We start from the raw sequence: 17,900 nt of genomic DNA on the forward strand, positions 1-17,900 counted from the left end.
CTACGTCGCACTTATTTTTGGACAAGACAGCTATGACTGTCCAAAAGTGTAGACCTCAATTTGTTGTCGTAAATACTATCTTACGAAGTATGTGACAAGTCACCTTGTTGAAGTTTCATTTAATGCAATGTGAAGAAATACGATGTTCACGATAGTTTTTCTTCCCATGCCAAGCGGAAATAGCATTAAGCTAACATGTAACCCGCCTACACATAGTCTTATATCGATAGAACAAACATGTCTATTGTGCAGAAATGAGGAGGGCTTTCATTTCAACAAAAGCAAACAAAACAGCCAGTACCACCGTGTGATGGTTACCTCTATAACACGTCATGTATCCATCACCCGATCCCTTTATCTAGCTATAGAGGGTTATCGGCGTAACGAGTCTTTGTTTGTAACAACAGTAACCGTGTTGGTGTCATTTGTCATTACGTCTGCTCCCCTATATATAGTATTGAGACACTTGTTGACAAGAATTGAGCAAACATCGCCAGAATAACACTGCCAAGTTTACGTGACAATTCAAGCGTACTAGGACGTCATGAGTAGATGGATAAGATACTAAAAATATTTTCAGACACAATTCAGTCAGACACGCATACAATGAAAATGGGACATTTCGTCACAATGACGTCATATTTGAAGCCCTCTTTTTTTGGTCAAATATAAATCTTAAGCTAGAATGGATCGCTAATAGACGCGATCATTGTTACTCCCTTTGACGAGGGAATGTACCACACCACACCACAGTGCCCGATTTTGCTGCCCGTCTGAAGATCACAACACCGGACTTCGCCATGGGTTCGGGGTCCTCCTCTCACGCAGCAAAACAGACAAATGTGCCGCCAGCCCCCAGTCCTGATCCACCTGTCTACACACCTGTACCTCAGTATGCACAGGTAAGGGTTCTACACATCTGTACCTCAGTATGCACAGGTAAGGGTTCTACACACCTGTACCTCAGTATGCACAGGTAAGGGTTCTACACACCTGTACCTCAGTATGCACAGGTAAGGGTTCTACACATCTGTACCTCAGTAATTCATTTCACAGTCATAGGAGCACCAACCTCTTTAGCATACAAGACTGTGCTTTTTTGTACATACTTAGTATACAAGACTAAACTTTTTAGACATACTTAGCACGCTAGAGTGTTTTTATACATACTTAGCATACACGGCTGTCCTTGTTTTCTAAATACATGATTAGCATACTATATAGCTTTTCTCATACATATATTGTCCTTTTTACTGATATTTTAATGACTGTGTTTTTTTAATCATTAGTCCGTCCCTCAGCAGCAGATGTACTACAATCAGCAGTGGCCACCGCCAGGGACACCGCCACATGTGGCACAGCCGACGCCCCCTCCTCCCACACAGGTATAAACGTCATGGACTTCAACAACGAAATACTGAATCTTAAATCCATGAATGGATTTTACATGCCAGAGAATGCTCCTTCCTTCATTGGGAGACTAACGTAAGATACGGGTAACTGTATTGTACGAATGAATGGGGAGTCTAGATCTGCCATGATTTTTATGTCTTTCATACTACATATGTAAATGGCCGTTTGTTCAAACTGTGCTGTATGCTATCATGCCTACAGTGGACAGACGGTGACCGGTGTCCCCGTGTCCTGGAGGGGCCAGACTACCTGCCCGACGTCCCTGATGACGTGGCCAACAGCTGGAAGCTCACCTGCAGGATGTGCAGTCTACACATGAACGACGAGGTATGGGGCCATTTTTTTGGCGAAGCTCAAGAGTGGAACCAAAGAAAAATTACTGCGATCGAGTTGACAACTATTCTAAAATTAGGATTTCGCTACACCCCGCCGGTATGGTATTCACACAGAGCAAGAAAGACCGCTTGTGCTTTAAGCACATAAAATGTTCTTGTCTTTGTAGACTACCATAGTTGTCCATTTTATTTTCAGAAATATGGACAACTACACTATTAACGATACTAAATATGTATCGTTTTGCAACAGATAACCCAGCGGGCGCAGTCCACGCCAGAGGGCATGCTGACGTACTCCGTGCACCGGCATGGTCACGTGCCCATGCACGTCATCCACACCCCCAAACCGTACTCAGACAAGACAAGCTTCACGGAACTGGACAACCACGCCATCAAGGTAGACTAGAATAGAACAGAACAGTAAGGATAGAGTAGAACAGAATAGAATAGAAATTAGGAATGAATAAGAATAGAGTTGGTCTACTTTGTTAGACATTATTTATATTAACGCTCCATAATTCGAAAGCAGTGCCAACTCACTGATATGATTTAGTATCGTGATGGTTAAATATTCTTATGAATCCACAACTGTACTGCGCACCTGGACGTGTGGTTACTCATGATCTAATAATGCTATTTATTGTTCAACAAAACACTTCCAGGCGCCGTCTCACCTAAACGCCGATTTCAGCCGGCTGGTGGGCTACCTGGTGCAGCCTGCCCGCACGGAGCTGCAGAGGACCCGGGTCCTGTTCCGCTGGGTCTCCGCACAGAACGTCAGCAACATGTCCATCCCCGACCGCCCGGCGGAAAACACTCCCGATTGGTACCTTAAACAGATCCAGCAGAAAAAGACCTACTTGTATCCTGTTCTCTTCCTAAACCTGTGCAGGTAACTGTCAGCAATTATGTTTTTCACATTCTTCCTTTGCTCCCTTTTATTAATTAGATTCCAAGAAATAGTTGATAGAACAAGTCACCAGTAAGCATATCTACGAGTCTCTCCAGCCAGTATGTTATAACTCGAGGTATTGCTTTTACCCAATTCCAGATATGCAGGCCTAACGTGCAGCTACGTTCGTGGTTACGCCAAGAGCGCCCGACTCTTCCCTGGAACGAAGTACGTTGGAACCGAGCCAATGGGCACGTGGACCGTGGTTCGCATAGACGGGTGTTGGGGGTTCGTGGACTCCCACTGGGGGTCCTTCTCTGTCATTGACGACGACGACGACAAGGAGTTGGAAGACCTGCAGTCCCAGATTGCTATTGACGAGTTCTACTTCCTCCCCAACCCTCTCCACTACCTGAGTTCACACTGCCCGAGCGACCCAAGCTGGCAGCTCATCGACAACCCCATACCACTCAGCGACTTTGAGGCCCATGTGAAATGTAACCAGCGCTTCTTCGCCCACAAGCTACGACTACTAAGTCACCACAATGGTCTAGTAGAGACAGTAGACGGCACAGTGGACATCCACATCGGGTACCGAGCAGAGGACGAGGACGGCATCCAGTTCTATTATAACCTGAAGACCAAAGAAGAAAGGTCGAGGTGGCGAGGGATCAAACTGGACAGGTTCGTCACGCAACTGAGAAAGAAGGGCGCAGCCGTCTTCACTATCACCCCTCCTGAGAAAGGCAGGTTTCTGTTTGAGCTCTTCTTTGGGCTAAAGGGACAAAGTTTCTATCACTACGCGTGCGAGTATATGGTCCTGTGTTCCCAGGCGTTGCCTCCGGAAGAAAACGACCCCATACCGGCTTGGAAGGGCATCTGGGGGCCCGGAAAGATGGTAATGGAGAAAGGAATGGTAGCAGTATCCCACAAGTCTCCGTACGTACAGTGCCCGAATGGTAAAGCAGAGATAGTGTTCTCGTCGCCCGGAGATCACAACTTCCTCGCGAAGCTGTACGAGACGTCGATGGACGAGACGCATCTGAAGCGGTACGTGGCATACGAGATCGTCGACGACGAAGTGAAGTTTTACGTCAACTTACCAACAGCGAGCAAGCACGGTCTTGGCATCTTCACTCAAGAGGGTAACGACGAGAATGCGTACGTCCTGCTGTGTAACTACATAACACAATGCCAGGCAGATGATTCTTCGATCAACGAGCAGCCTTTCCCAGCAGTGCCAAGAGGTCGCTTCGGTCCGGTCCTTCCCGACTTCCAAGAGCTTGGTCTGTCCGCAACCGGTAGCGCGTTCGTGGAGTGTGAAACGGGAGAACTTCAGCTCAGTCTTAAAGGGAGTCACGCGCTGACGTACAGCCACGAGCTGTTCTGGGAGACGTTGAACGAGAAGGTGAACATGAGCGAGTACGTCCAGAGGCAAGTCGTGGACGGGAACGTGGAATTCCTCCTCCGTCTCCCCCGTATCGGGATGTACCGTCTCGCCGTGTATGCGGAGGAAGCGGGGCGTACCGGCGCACCAAGAAACGTCTACAACTACTGCATCAATTGCACGGGGACGCAACTTGACGTGGAGCCTTTCCCAGCTGCCAGCGCCACTTTTGTGGAACCACCACTGAGCCACGAAGACACCGAAGAACGCTTCATCCAGTCAGAGCACGGCGATATCAAAATAATCTTCGGCAAAGGAACACCAAAAGGCATCGAACACAAACTCATCTGTCTTTTGGACGGCGAAGAAGTAGACGTGTCTTCCTACGCCTTCATCCAAGACAATCCAGACAACGAAGAAGAAACCGTCGTGCACTTACGACTTAAAGAAGCTGGGAAGTACAAGTTGTCGCTGTCCACCAAGGACCCAGACGAAGAAGGACGCACCACGCTTTCCTGTTACGTCATCCAGACCATGAAGGGCATGGAAGACTGCACGGAGTTTCCTGAACGGCTTCTCGGCTGGTGGAGCGACTACCAGATGTACGAACCGCTGTCCCGTCTCCTCAAGGCAAAGGAGACATTCAAGTTCAAGGGCTGCTTTCCGAGGGCAGCAGAAGTCGCGGTGATGCTGCCGACATCAGAGTGGATCCAACTCAAGAAAGGGGAGGGAAATGACTGGGAGGAAGTGGTGACAATGCCGGGGAACAAGTACGCAGGACAGGCGGTCACCGTCAACGTGCTCCCCGATACAGAGGATGGAGACTACACGGAGGTCTTGGGATATGTCGTGGAAAAAGGTAAATTTCCTTGTTGAAACTAAACGTTTGAAGTTCTATTTTCTGTGTGTCTTTTAAATTGGAAGGGTATTTGTGTTTTTTCTTATTTTATGATCATTCATTTCATAATTGTTCAATTACCTGTGCTTAGTTTGCCTTACTTTGTGTGGTTGTAGTTGCGTCAATGCAAGTCTCATAATTGAGTGCACCGCCATAATGTTCTTTGTAACCTTAAAATTTATATATTCTTTGATGAAAAAGGTGAAGACACAGGACACGAGGAGGAGGACCAGATACCGCGTCTCCAACCAGAGGACACGGAGGAGGACCTGTTTGAGGGACAGATGGAGGAGTACCAGATGGTCTTGAGACAGCACCGACGGACCATCGCAGACGAGATGAACCCGGAAAAGGTCATCCCTAGGTTTGAGGAGAACAGGTTCATCGACGAAGAAGAAGCGCTGGAGCTGACTGAACAACTGCCCAACAACCCGAACGAAGTCAACAAGCAGCTGTTAAATGTAGGTAGAATATATAAGTGGTTTACATTTCACAGGTTGTCTAGTTTATTTGTTGTTATCCAGATAAGCTGGTCGAGTTGATAAAGGTCTTAATTTTGCTATTCTGTAGGTGGTGCAGAGAGAGGGCGAAGATGCGTTCATCACACTTCGTGACGTCATGAAAGAAACGGGACAGAGCAAAATCATGGACGTTATCCAGGATGTGGTGATCGTGGTACCTGACAATAAACGTGAGCATCATTGCAGTCACTAGTACAACAAATCCCATATGGTCTAGTGGTTAGGATTTGGCGCTCTCACCGCCAAGGCCCGGGTTCGATTCCCGGTGTGGGAAAGTAAATGTTTTCCTTCACGGTCTTTTGAATTGAATATTTCTCTGTGTACATGTACTTTATGCATGCCTTCTTTTGACGTGCTTTCTTACTTGATCGTCATTAACGGTCTCATGCTCCAGTTGACAAGCTGCGAAAGAAACTCGATGAGGCGACGCAGGCCAAGAACAAGGGAAGGCTGGAGAAGATCATGGCGGAGTGCCGCGAGCACGGGATGGACGAGGACGACGACGTCTTGAAAGAGGCACAGAGGACCCTGGACTTAATCGAAGCCCGACAAGGTAAAAATTGACTTGATGTACAGATAGGAGTGTACGCATTCAACTTCCATTTATAGGCTCCTTGTGTGGAGACAAGGAGATTTTTAGATTTAATTTTGTCTTGTATCTAATTGGAGATAAGCAAAGAGTAAAGTACTTTTGTTCAATTACTGACTATGTAATATATTATCATTATCTCTAGATGATAGTGTGAATATGTGTTATTGATTGTAACGTTCTAAATTCCAGGTCTCAAAAAGGCCATCAAAACGCGACACAGGGACCAACTCCAAGCTTCACTAAAAGCCGCTCAACCTTTCAAAAACGAGCTCCGGAAGCACATGAATGAAGCAGAGGAGATCCTCGAGAAAATCAAACGTCTTGACAAGTTACGTCACGCGATCATGGCCATGAACCAGACGACCATCGCGGAGATCAAGACGTACAACAACCCTCCTCCTGCCGTCTACAAGGTCATGATGGCGACCTTCCTGCTGCTAGGCAACACCAAGGCTCAGGTCGACGTAAGTAACATGACAGCTTACCTTTTGATCTGCCATTACTTTTTTTTACCCGCACACAATATAACGCCTACAAATTCCAGAAACTAATACTATTTTTCTGAATTGATACACGCATTGTACTGCCAACATGACATTGAGCTGGGGACAGGTAACGTCAGAAACAGCAATACACAATGATAATGAGGGGATCCGGAATCTACAAGATTTCATACATTGTCATTATCAAATTAATCGAGCTAAGTCTACTACTACTAATGTCACTATTGCTACGACTACTTCTGCTCCAACTACGACTGCTAAATGGCTCTCGTACACACTTCCACAAAATATGCTTGATTTTGTTTTTATGATAATGTAGAATGTTAAAAGTATCAATTTCTTCTAGATATTACTACTGATTAAATCGCTATATTTTACCTCCTACCAGGATTGGGTGTCCCTCCTCGCTCTCATCGGTAAAACGGGAAAACAGAGCCTTAAGCGGCGAGTGAAGAACTGTGAGCCGGCTAACATCTCACCGGACACGGCAGCGGAAGCCAAGCAGTGCCTGGGAGACCTCAGTCTGGACGGGGTTCGGGACCAAAGTTCGGGAGCAGCCACCTTCTATGTCTGGGTAAGCATAAAGTCAAAATCAGCCTGTCACTGTCTCTTTCCAGTAAATAGCGATCAATGAACAACCAAAAGTGGATTTATTGTTCACAGCCTCTGCGTACGCACTAGAATCAGCCTTGTCATTGGTACTGAACACGATCCACGTACTAAAAGTGTATACATGTGTATAGTGCAAAGTGTCCTCCCCGCAACAACGTTAATATCTCGTCCTCAAAGTAGAAAATAAATCCTTTCCTGTACATCAGCGACATATATGTAGTTTTCTGGATGGAATTACAAAATTTGTACTGAATCTGATACATTGTTTGTCTGTTTTGCTTTGTAGTCAGTGGGAATAATCAGCGAAGTGGAGGAGATCGCTCTGAACAAGCAGAACGAAAACACGAAAGCCACCGGATGATGTCCATGCGATTCAGAAGCAAATATGTTAACTCTATTTCTGCTAAGGAAGCCTTCCGACCCCCCTCCATTTGTATTGGCTATGGGGTTGAATGAGGCCTGGTGACTTAGATGTATAGTAGCCGTGAATAACGTATGTATAGGATATGCTCTAAAGAACGTAACCACGTAAACGTTAAAACAAATGTCTGTTAAAAGGCAATTGATTGTAAGTATACAAATGATGATATGTGTGACCCTCTAGCCCTATAATACAAGTCACTGACACACTGACAAGAACCTGCAACTGGTTAGGTTTGTATAATTCAATCTTTGTCACACCTCAAAACATGCTGTACAGTTTGGCCACATTTGCTCTATAGCTCATTTCTGACGAAATTTATGTGTTTGTGTACAAAGATGCATTGGTCTAACCACTGTAGAGGAATCAAATAATTAGGGAATGTGCTTGTTAAGAAGATACATTGATCAACGAATAAGATACAATTGATTTCTATGTAAAACGATGTAATATGTATTCGGCTAATTTCTGTCTAAGATATACAAGAGGTTGTTAGGTTACAAAATACATGCGTTCATACTCACGGCTTACCGCTGTACGTATACAGGTAAAACATTGTTATTTAAGTGACGTGTTGTTCTCTCAATACGAATAAAGGAGACTTTCATTACGCTTGTCAACAATCAGTCTTTTACTTGACCCGCTCTGACCACGAGTGCTTATCGCCGTTCCCTGGCAACCCGTGACAGTGTTGATGTAAGGTAACTGTTCCATTGTAACCGATCTCCAAGGGGATGTATTGTTCTGATCCTTTTTTACGCATGTTATGTGGTACAATTTTCTCTGGTATCCTAACCAACAAGACCAAAAGGAGCCAAAATAACATACCCTTTGAAGGGTCAGTTATAACCAAACTTCCATTGAAATTACGTGCCAAGTAAAGTCTAAGCACAGTTGAGTATCAATGAAGGAAAGGGTGTGTGTGGTCATGTACATGTACAGTTTAGAGATTAGCCTTTGTATGAACAGTTCTAATATGGCGCATAAAGGCACTGTTTGGTCGCTATGTCAACAAACGTTGCCACATGGACAATGCCATTGGTAGACTACATGGTGAACAGTTTTCGGCGTGAGGGTGGTCTCGGACCAGGAGTTTCAGCATCTGATTTCTATCAATCTACAAGTTACCGACTGGGAAGACGTCGAAAGACAAAGGCAAGTTTGCTAGCGTTTATTTGGGTCACTTTTAAGCTACGTCAAAGTGTCTCTTCCGATGTGAATAGGTGACGGACTGTATAGAGGATCGAAAAAAAAGGGAAATGTTGGCGAACATTTCATAGTGTTTATGTCCGTTGTCTTGCATTATGTTGATTGATTTTCTTGTGCACATTACTGTTTGGTTGAAGACCTTTATTTGAAAGTTGTGTTTTTTAAAGTGCCATCCTCATTATCCTGCCTAGCCCTTACGTTTTGACATATTTAAGACGACGTCAAAAGCACATACCTTGTTAGAGTTTGACAATACGCCGACTACGTATTTTTTGTATATCATACGTTCAATAGGTACTTTTACTCATGATACATTTGTCACTATTAGAAAAATATGTGATTTCAACAAAATGGCCTTTCATTATGAAAAAGTTTTAACTTTCAAGCTGATATTCAATATAACTTTGTTCTGTGCCGTACTGTACTATTTTGCACTTGCTAATCAGATTTGGGTACAAACACATCCTTAGCAACGGCTTTCAGAAAGCTAAACATTGGAGATTTAATGAAGACAAAATGTAGGGATAGCTTTCATAAACAACTTCATCACTCTCTCTCTTCACATTGCAAGCATATTCTCGAGCTTTCCAATAGAATAGTGTAGGCAGTTACTGTGCAGCACTCGTTTTCATTTGCCTTTCTTTGACTTGTATCAATTGGAGCTGTGAAAATGAATTATATGACTTGAGTGCAGCAACACCTGCCTTTAGACAAAGATAACACGTTTGCATGACTTTTGAGACTCGACAACACATCGTGACACAGACATTATATTCAAGAACGACCCTGTCGTCGATTTGAAATTAGGTATGCGTTAACTCGTCTATTGTTCCTGATTCTTATTCAAGTAGCTGTACCTTTTCTTTGCAGCTGAAAGCAAGACCAACATGGGGTGTAGTACATCGTCTGTCCAACAACAGCGTACAATGGTGGCCAAGGTATTACTGCACAACACGTGTACGGCACTGTAAAGGTGGAATTAGAATATAAATCACTATGTTTCAAACACTTTTATGCGTCACTATCATATTTGAAGAGTTGCGACTGGACGTAACGGTCGAGAAATGAGTTATTTGGTCAGAATTCGTACTAAGAATCACACATGACAGCAACCTACAGGACTACTGTATCACACATATCTCTACAACGTTACTCGCTAAATGGCACTTCAATAGGGTGGGGGTAGGAACGACTACGTGGTACCGTATGACAAAATGCATGAGCAAAACCTACACAAAGGAATTAGAACATATATTCTGTCATATTTTGCGAACCATCAACCAGGAAAAGGAATTATAGTCATTATATACTATTGCAATCCTTCTGGGTTTATCCCTTAGCAATATACTTCTATACATTTGTAGAAAAAAGGAGTGCTACCTGCCTGGCTGCCGACCGTGTCGGAAGAGGAGAAGGAGGGTTGGCCGGGATACTGTCGAGTCTGCGATCTGATAGACCATGGGCAGGTGAGAACTAGAACATGCCTTACGTTAGTAAACCGCGAACATCTTCACACGCCTGTTAAACATTCCATCATTAGTATTTTTTGAAAAAAAGTAACCCAGGCAACAGTACATCAGCTACGGATATAGAAGGACAGAGAAAGGCGACAGACGACGGGAGAACTAGGACTTTGGAGTATGTATGTTGTTCCATATGTATCCAACCCGCAATATGAAATACAAGTAAGTAACGTTACATGTAATCATGTATGTACAATTGTTACAATAACGAATACTCATTGGTTAATAATTTGTAGCATAGGTCTATTACCGCTCGCTGTGAAGTTGGTGAACGTTTGTCTGTCTTTACTTATAATTCACCCCCAGGTTGAAGCGCCCACCTCGTCAACTCCTGAAGGGATGCTCACTTACACGGTGCTGTGCAGCGATGATGTCATCATACACGTCATACACAAACCTACCACATTTGGACACAGTGGTAGACTTGGCCACCTCGATAACTATGCGGCAGAAGTAAGCAAGTACTTTTTAGAAGTAAGATGATTATTAGACAGCAAAGTGAAATATTTGAAACAAAATGATTTTGAAATCTAGTTCAATCTATTTCGCATTTACCAACACTTCGATCTTGCAATCCTCATTTACGAAAGTGTAGCACATTTCCATTTATACTGTCAATGATAAGATACTCAAAGTACCCCCCCCCGTAAAAAGATTAATGGGTATATTTTAGACATTTTATCAATGAGGCTTCGCAAGCACCTAACATTGCGTTACATTTCAGGGTAATGAATGTACTAATGGTAGGGACATACTACTGCCCTATCACCAGTTTGAAATATATCGTTTGTTTGCAGGCCCCTTCCTCACTTAACGATGACTTTACGGCGTTAGTGCCATATCTGCTGGGTCCGACACGAACAGAGCTGGAGAGGGTACGAGTGTTGTTCACATGGATCACCTGCCAAGACGTGTCGGTCCACACGGACAGCGCAGTGGAGGACACACCTAGCTGGTACCTGTACAAGATGAGGGAAAGTGAAAGTTACTACCATCTACTGTTCTCTACACTCTGCAGGTATCCTCGAGACCTAATCTTACTCTTCTTAAACAGTCTTCATTTCCTTTTGTACTTCGTACGTTTACTAATGCAACGGGCTTATGAAACCAACTGAAATGATAAACGTGGTAAGTAGATATGAGAAAATTACAGCAAGTATTAGGAATCATATCATTTCCTCGCATGGGTAGACGAAAACATCCCTGGAACTTATGGTTCTGACCCCTAATCGGAAGAAAATTCATTGCCCAGTACGGTGTTCACCATATTTGTTTCTTACAGCTATGCAGGTGTGCGGCACCAAACCATCCGTGGGTACGCAAAGACCGCTGACAAACCTCCAAACACGCAGTTCGCGGGGACATCCCCTACCAAGCTGTGGACGGCCGTGTGTATTGACGGGCGATGGGGCGTCGTCGATACTCATTGGGGCAGCCGTGACTCCCCTGAAGACACAGCACCACCACCATCGGACGACACAAACCAACACAACAGCGGAAATCACACCAACGAGTTCTACTTCTTGCCTCATCCCGCGCAGTATCTGAGCACGTGTTACCCGGAGCAGCCGGATTGGCAGCTTGTACTGAGCCCGATCGAAGTCACTGACTTCGAGACTCATGTTCAGTGCTGGCCCCATTTCTTCGCTTTCGGTCTGTCGTTGCTGAGTCACCACCAAGGGGTAGTGCAGACGACAAATGGACAAGTGCAGATCTACATAGGTTGCAATGCGGAGGACATCCAGGCGATCAACTTTGCCTACAGCCTGACGGAGACGTCAGGATCAGCCGACTGGAAAGGGGCTTCATTGGACAGATTTGTGCTGCAAGAGAAGAGGAGAGACGCTGTGGTGTTCAGTATTCAGCCGCCGAAGAGAGGCGAATATCTCTTCGAGATCTTCGTCGGACGCGGTGAATCTAAGACGTGTTTCACCGCTTGCGAATACTTAATCGTCTGTGTTCAAACTAGCAAGGACGTCTGCCCTCTTCCCAACTGGCCGGGCGACTGGGGTCCGGGGAGCGAGGTGGTTGCAATGGGACTCGTCCCGATCTCCCACCCAGCGTCTTGTGTGCGCTGTCAAAGCGCGGAGGCTTCAGTAGAGTTCTCCTTGGCAAGCGAGCTGGAGTTTCTAGCCAAACTGTTTGAAGTGAACACAAAGGAGACGCGACTCCGAAGATACGTTGCTCACGAGGTAGTTGATGGCACAGCAACCTTCCATGTGATGCCTCCAAAACAGGGAAAGTTTGGCCTCGCAATCTATGCCAAAGAACGCGGACAAGCAGGAGCTTTTGCTGCGATGTGTAGCTACCTGACAATAGCTGAAGACACGGGGCACGATGTAACGCCGTTCCCAGACGTTCCCAAGGGATTGTTTGGTCCGGTTCAACCCAGATTTTCGGACCTCGGACTGAGAACAGTGACACATCCCAGTGCTTTCGTAAACTGTGAGTCAGGTGAACTCGACCTCAGACTCGGCATGTCCAGAATTCTGCGGTTGAGTCACCAGTTGTCGTTAGAAAATGATAATGACTTAGGAAGATACGTCTTTAGGCAGGTCGTAGACGATGAGGTCCAGTTCCTGGTGCGCTTCCCGAAGCAGGGCAGATACAAGCTAGCCATCTTCGCAGGAGATGTCTCTCCTAGTGAAGACGTTCAGAATGTCTTCAACTACTGTATCAGCTGTACAGGTACTGTGTCTCATGACGTACAGCCGTTTCCTGATGTGGCCGGCAGTCAATGGGGAGAGCGGTATCCTGCCTGTCATGACTTAGGCATCTTTCCTACAAGTCACCCAAATGCGTACATTGAAACAACTACTGGTGCGCTAGAGATCAAGCTGGAATCGGAGACAGCCGTGGATGTTCTCCACTTATTCCAGCGGTGGAAGGGAGGGCCGGAAGATCTCTCACAATGTGTGAAAGCAATGGATGGTGGGAATGAAGACAGGGTGGGAGTAAAGGTATCCTGTCCTCAGATCGGAGAATACAGCCTCGAGCTTTTCGCGAGGATGTCCGAAGACGAGGAACCCATTAACGTATTCAACTACTTCATCGCATACAAGGAACGATCAACACCATCCACTGAAGATGACAACCAGCCCACAACAGAAGCAAGCACAGCAGGGCCATCTACAGAAAAGTCTGGAGAAGTCGGTGAGACCTTCTCCATGCTTGGTCTGTCGACAAAGAGCCACCCGGATACAGACATAGTGAACAAAACAGGCAAACTTCTGATCACCCTTGGAAAAGCTAAGCCTCTGACATTCTCACAAAGACTCAGCAAGGGGACAGAAACAGGCACTGACGAAATGGACGACTATGTTTTCCGACAGGTGCTCAGCGACGAAGTCCACTTCCGCCTGCGTTTGCCTGCTGCGGGGACGTACCACTTCTCCGTCTGTGCAGGTGAAGGTGAAGGAGATGGTGCGAAGGACGGGACCTTGAATGAAGTCATCAAGTACACCATCAGCTGTACCGCAACAAACCAGAAACTGAAGCCATATCCAGATGTAAACTGTGACCAGTGGGGACTGAAGCAGCCGGATGAAAGTACCTTCACGCTGAAGAGTCACCCTGTCGCATACATCAAAGCCTCTCAAAGGATTGAAATCGTAATAGAATCCACCACACCAAAACAGTTTCAGCAACGTTTCCACTTGTGGACAAGGAAGGAAGGCACGACGAAACCCAAGAAGAGAGACGTAGGTGACTTTGGATGCCATAAGACCCTCGAGCAGGGTAAGCAAACGGTGGTTGTGCTTCACTTCCCCAGAGAAGGCGACTACACCCTTCGGCTATCAGACAGCAATTCTGACAGTCAGAATGTCATCAGCTATCTGATTCACTGCGACATGCCAGTGAATCCCTGCATCCCGTTTCCAACAGTTGAGGACCGAAGATGGGGCCCGGTCTACTCCAACTGTGAGAGAACAGGCTTCACTTTGATCAGTCATGATGACCCCTTCATCACATCTGAAAACGAGGAACTTAGACTCGTCTTTGGTGCATCAAAGTCCACGTGGCTCCATCACACGTTGGTCTATTGCTCTGACAAGGGAGAGGAAGAAGACATGTCCTCGTTTGCGTTCACTCAGGCCGATCATCAAAACAGTGGACACGTAGTTGCGTGGTTACGTCTGCCGAGTGTTGGCTACTACAGGTTCACCATACACTCCACATCAAAGGACGAGAAAGGAAACCAAACAGTGCTGGTCAACTATCTGTTACACTGCAAGAAACCACTGAAAGCCTGCCTCCCGTGGCCAGAACAGCCGCACAGCTGGCCACCCGACTGGCATCTCTTCGAGCCGCGGACGAAAGTCATCACGGCAGGAACGGAGGTCAGATTCAGCGGGATCTTCCCCGAAGCATCGGACGTGGCCGTCATATTACCAACAGGAGATCGCGTCCAGCTTGACGAGCAAGAAAACGGCAAGTGGAAAAGAGCTGTGACAATTCCAGAGGACGCACAGGCTGGGGCTACAGTCACAGTAGGCATTGTAGTTGACAAACACAATGGCACGCATAAAGAGGTGCTGAGGTACACCATTGAAGAGGGTGTAAAGGACGCATCCCATTCTGGTGCTGAAGAGGGTGTAACGGAGGCACCCCATGCTGGTGCTGACGGTAACAGAGAAGTGGAGACCCCACCAGAAGTAGAGCAACCAGAGGACTACAGAGCAGTCTTGAAGAGACACAAAAGTTCCATAGCAGAGGTCATGATCCCACGCGAGGTAATCAAGAAGTTCGAAGCAGAGGGGATCATCGACGAGTCGGAGGCGACTGAGATGGACACGCAGCTTCCTATCAACACGGTCGATGTCAACAATTCTTTGCTGCGAGTAAGTTGATTTGGGCTTTTGAATAACGGTAATACAATGTAATTTGCAAAATGCCAAAGTTACAGCTGTGTCTCTATTAATTATTATCTTACATTTTGTTGGAGATGAATATCAATGTAGAGATATTTCTTGACTCTGCCAAATCAATCCCATATCACTCTTCAACAGGCGGTGATGACGGAGGGGGAAGACGCTTTCGTCACCTACAGGGACATGATAGAGGAGACAGGACAGAAAGACGTGCTGGAGTTCATCAAAGACGTGGCCGTCGAGCCTTCCACCTCCGATAAAGGTAAAACAGATTTGGAGATCTGAATACTCATCAGATCTATCTAGTGAAAAAAGAAATTACAAAAGTCAAAATGATAACCAAAACTATCGTCAAAAAAGAAAGGAATCGACTTCGTCCCTGGGTGGGCTTGAACCACCAACCTTTCACTTAACAGCCGAACGCGCTAACCGATTGCGCCACAGAGACATCAAATAGCCACGTGAGATACTTTTAATTATGTAGGTTTGACCACAGTACGATGTGTTTTCCAGGAGACCAAATGAAGAAAAAGATGAAGGAGGCTATGAAGTCCAGAAACAGGGCAAGATTGAAGAAACTGATTGAAGAGTACAGGACCAACGCACTTGACGAAGAAGATGACGTCTTCAAAGAGGCAGTAGAGAGGCTTAGCCTTCTAGATGCAAAGCAAGGTAAACTTTTATACAACTCAGCCTATTTTTAAACCACAAGTCTGAATGCATGTTAAATTTGACAAGACAAAGACTGTCATTGTGTCGTTTTGTTGATTTAACCTTTGTTTCTTTGTAGCAACGTCATTTTACTACTCTCATTTTGCTATTCTTCGCAGGTCTACTGGACGCCATCAGTGAGAGAAATATACCGGAGCTAGAGCGGGCCATCGCCGGTACAAGTGCCTACGAGGAAGTACTCCAGTCCGACCTTCACGAAGCGAGGACACTCCTGGATAGTCTGAAAACCCTTGAGCGGCTGCGTCATGACGTCATGAACATGGACGAGCGGACCGTGTCTGAGATCAAGCGCTACAAAAACCCTCCGCCGGAAGTGCAGACAGTCATGAAGGCCACCTTAAGACTGCTCGGAGACAGTAAGAAACAAACAAAGGTAAAGTGACGCTCATAAGGCATTTGAATGTGCTTTCAGCACCAAGGACATATCTTTGAACAAAATAAGCTGTTGGCATTATGTTGAAGTAAAGACAATTAAGACACACATAATTAAACATTAACGTAAAGCTCCAGACTATGATATGAATGGATGTTGTCCTATATATCTAAATTGTATATCTATGCTTAAGCCTACAATAACATCTGTACTTATATCTTTCTATAGACGTATACAGTGTCTATAGACGTATATAGACGTATACAGTGTCTATACGTATGTCTATTCATACGTATAGACACTATGAATAAGAATACATAGTGTCTTTATACGTATATAGACACTATGTATTCCTATTCATAGTGTCTATATACGTACAATGTATATACATATGGTGGAGTACATCTTTTTTTTATGACAACAAAATACGCCTTGCCGTTGAACAGAACTGGAGACTGATTCAAATCCTCATGGGTAAAACGGGCCTTCAAAGTCTCAACCACCGTGTGGGTCAGTGCGAGCCGGAGAACATCTCCCCGGAAACGGCAGCTCAGGTCAAGAAGATCCTACAGGACCTCAGCTTGGAGAGCGTACGTGACGTCAGCACTGGGGCGGCGACATACTATGTCTGGGTAAGGCAGGCGTTCACACCGTTATGGAAACATTCAACTGTTCGTTAGCTCAAAAATTGGACTCGCCGGTATTTTCGACTGAATCGCTCGGTCCTCTTCAGCTATCTGACCCAATTGCTCTGGACATGAGGCTTGATCATAATGCACGTATGACGTCAGCCATGGGTCAAAGGTTGTTGGAAGCCGATACCGCATCGCACCTATGTAAACTGTTGAATTTTTCCGTCAATTTTGGCAACCAATGGCCCTTTTTATAACCCCGTTTTTTTATTGCTGACCTTAACAGGCAATGGGGATGATAAAGGAGGTTGAAGGAATGAAGACAAATGATGCTTAAATGGACCACCGCTCGTCAGCTGCAACTACATGACTTCGTCCATTTTCTGACCATTAGATAACATGTTCTAATATAGTGTACACATTTTAATACAGTGTACTACAAAACTACAAAATCATTTATAAGAAATTATTCTGACTGCCTTCAAATGTAAGTAAATATAATAATATTTTGTTGGTTGCAGGGACCATTTCAATTTATGATGTGTGTATGATATGTGAAATTACTGATTGACTATAACGTCCAAAGCGATACATTTCAAAATAAAAAGATCCAAATTATAAAATCTATGTTAGTTTTGACTACTGTGGGTAATCATATTCATATGTAATCCTATATAAAGCTAGCTGTAATAAAGCCTGTAAACGAAGGACAAAGCACAAAATCCAGTGCGTGATTGACACAAGAGCCAAGCCACAATCTCTTTCTTTGTCAGCCGCTCAGAACATAAAGCTCTCTGAATGAAATAAGAATAATCTCTGTTGTCAAGGTAGATCATAGGTCATGTAAAAGCATAATTATGAGGGACAAAGTTTTGACAGACAAAATCATGCAGATAAATATTCAATCATGTCGCAACATACAACATCAATGTTGCGATTTAATATTTTCCAGGGTCTGATGGTAAAGAATTCCCGAGCGCCACATG

The 17,900-nt window shown here is 45.1% G+C and overlaps 4 protein-coding genes and 2 non-coding genes across 6 annotated transcripts in view; 4 read left to right on the forward strand and 2 right to left on the reverse strand.

The window, feature by feature from the left end:
* LOC136436678 (TLC domain-containing protein 4-B-like) overlaps positions 1 to 17,900 on the reverse strand; it is a 41,278-nt gene that overhangs the window by 9,389 nt on the left and 13,989 nt on the right. The window lies entirely within an intron of this gene.
* Positions 781 to 8,197, forward strand: LOC136436676 (uncharacterized). Its single transcript, XM_066430856.1, has 12 exons — positions 781 to 902; positions 1,290 to 1,385; positions 1,615 to 1,740; positions 1,999 to 2,145; positions 2,411 to 2,640; positions 2,800 to 4,886; positions 5,127 to 5,386; positions 5,496 to 5,616; positions 5,841 to 5,999; positions 6,228 to 6,502; positions 6,930 to 7,115; positions 7,440 to 8,197. The coding sequence occupies exons 1-12, from the start codon at positions 801 to 803 to the stop codon at positions 7,512 to 7,514; spliced, it is 3,864 nt and encodes a 1,287-aa protein (XP_066286953.1). The 5' UTR covers positions 781 to 800; the 3' UTR covers positions 7,515 to 8,197.
* Positions 5,649 to 5,720, forward strand: Trnae-cuc (transfer RNA glutamic acid (anticodon CUC)). Its single transcript has one exon. It is a non-coding gene; the product is annotated as a tRNA-Glu (tRNA).
* LOC136436030 (uncharacterized) lies at positions 9,591 to 10,845 on the forward strand. Its single transcript, XM_066429723.1, has 3 exons — positions 9,591 to 9,721; positions 10,148 to 10,249; positions 10,613 to 10,845. The coding sequence occupies exons 1-3, from the start codon at positions 9,671 to 9,673 to the stop codon at positions 10,787 to 10,789; spliced, it is 330 nt and encodes a 109-aa protein (XP_066285820.1). The 5' UTR covers positions 9,591 to 9,670; the 3' UTR covers positions 10,790 to 10,845.
* Positions 11,016 to 17,315, forward strand: LOC136436675 (uncharacterized). The gene is made up of 7 exons (XM_066430855.1): positions 11,016 to 11,324; positions 11,589 to 15,147; positions 15,316 to 15,439; positions 15,691 to 15,849; positions 16,008 to 16,282; positions 16,729 to 16,914; positions 17,201 to 17,315. The coding sequence occupies exons 1-7, from the start codon at positions 11,035 to 11,037 to the stop codon at positions 17,249 to 17,251; spliced, it is 4,644 nt and encodes a 1,547-aa protein (XP_066286952.1). The 5' UTR covers positions 11,016 to 11,034; the 3' UTR covers positions 17,252 to 17,315.
* Trnan-guu (transfer RNA asparagine (anticodon GUU)) lies at positions 15,552 to 15,625 on the reverse strand. The gene has a single exon. It is a non-coding gene; the product is annotated as a tRNA-Asn (tRNA).

This window comes from Branchiostoma lanceolatum, chromosome 6 (assembly GCF_035083965.1).
Source record: "Branchiostoma lanceolatum isolate klBraLanc5 chromosome 6, klBraLanc5.hap2, whole genome shotgun sequence".
NCBI lineage: Eukaryota > Metazoa > Chordata > Leptocardii > Amphioxiformes > Branchiostomatidae > Branchiostoma > Branchiostoma lanceolatum.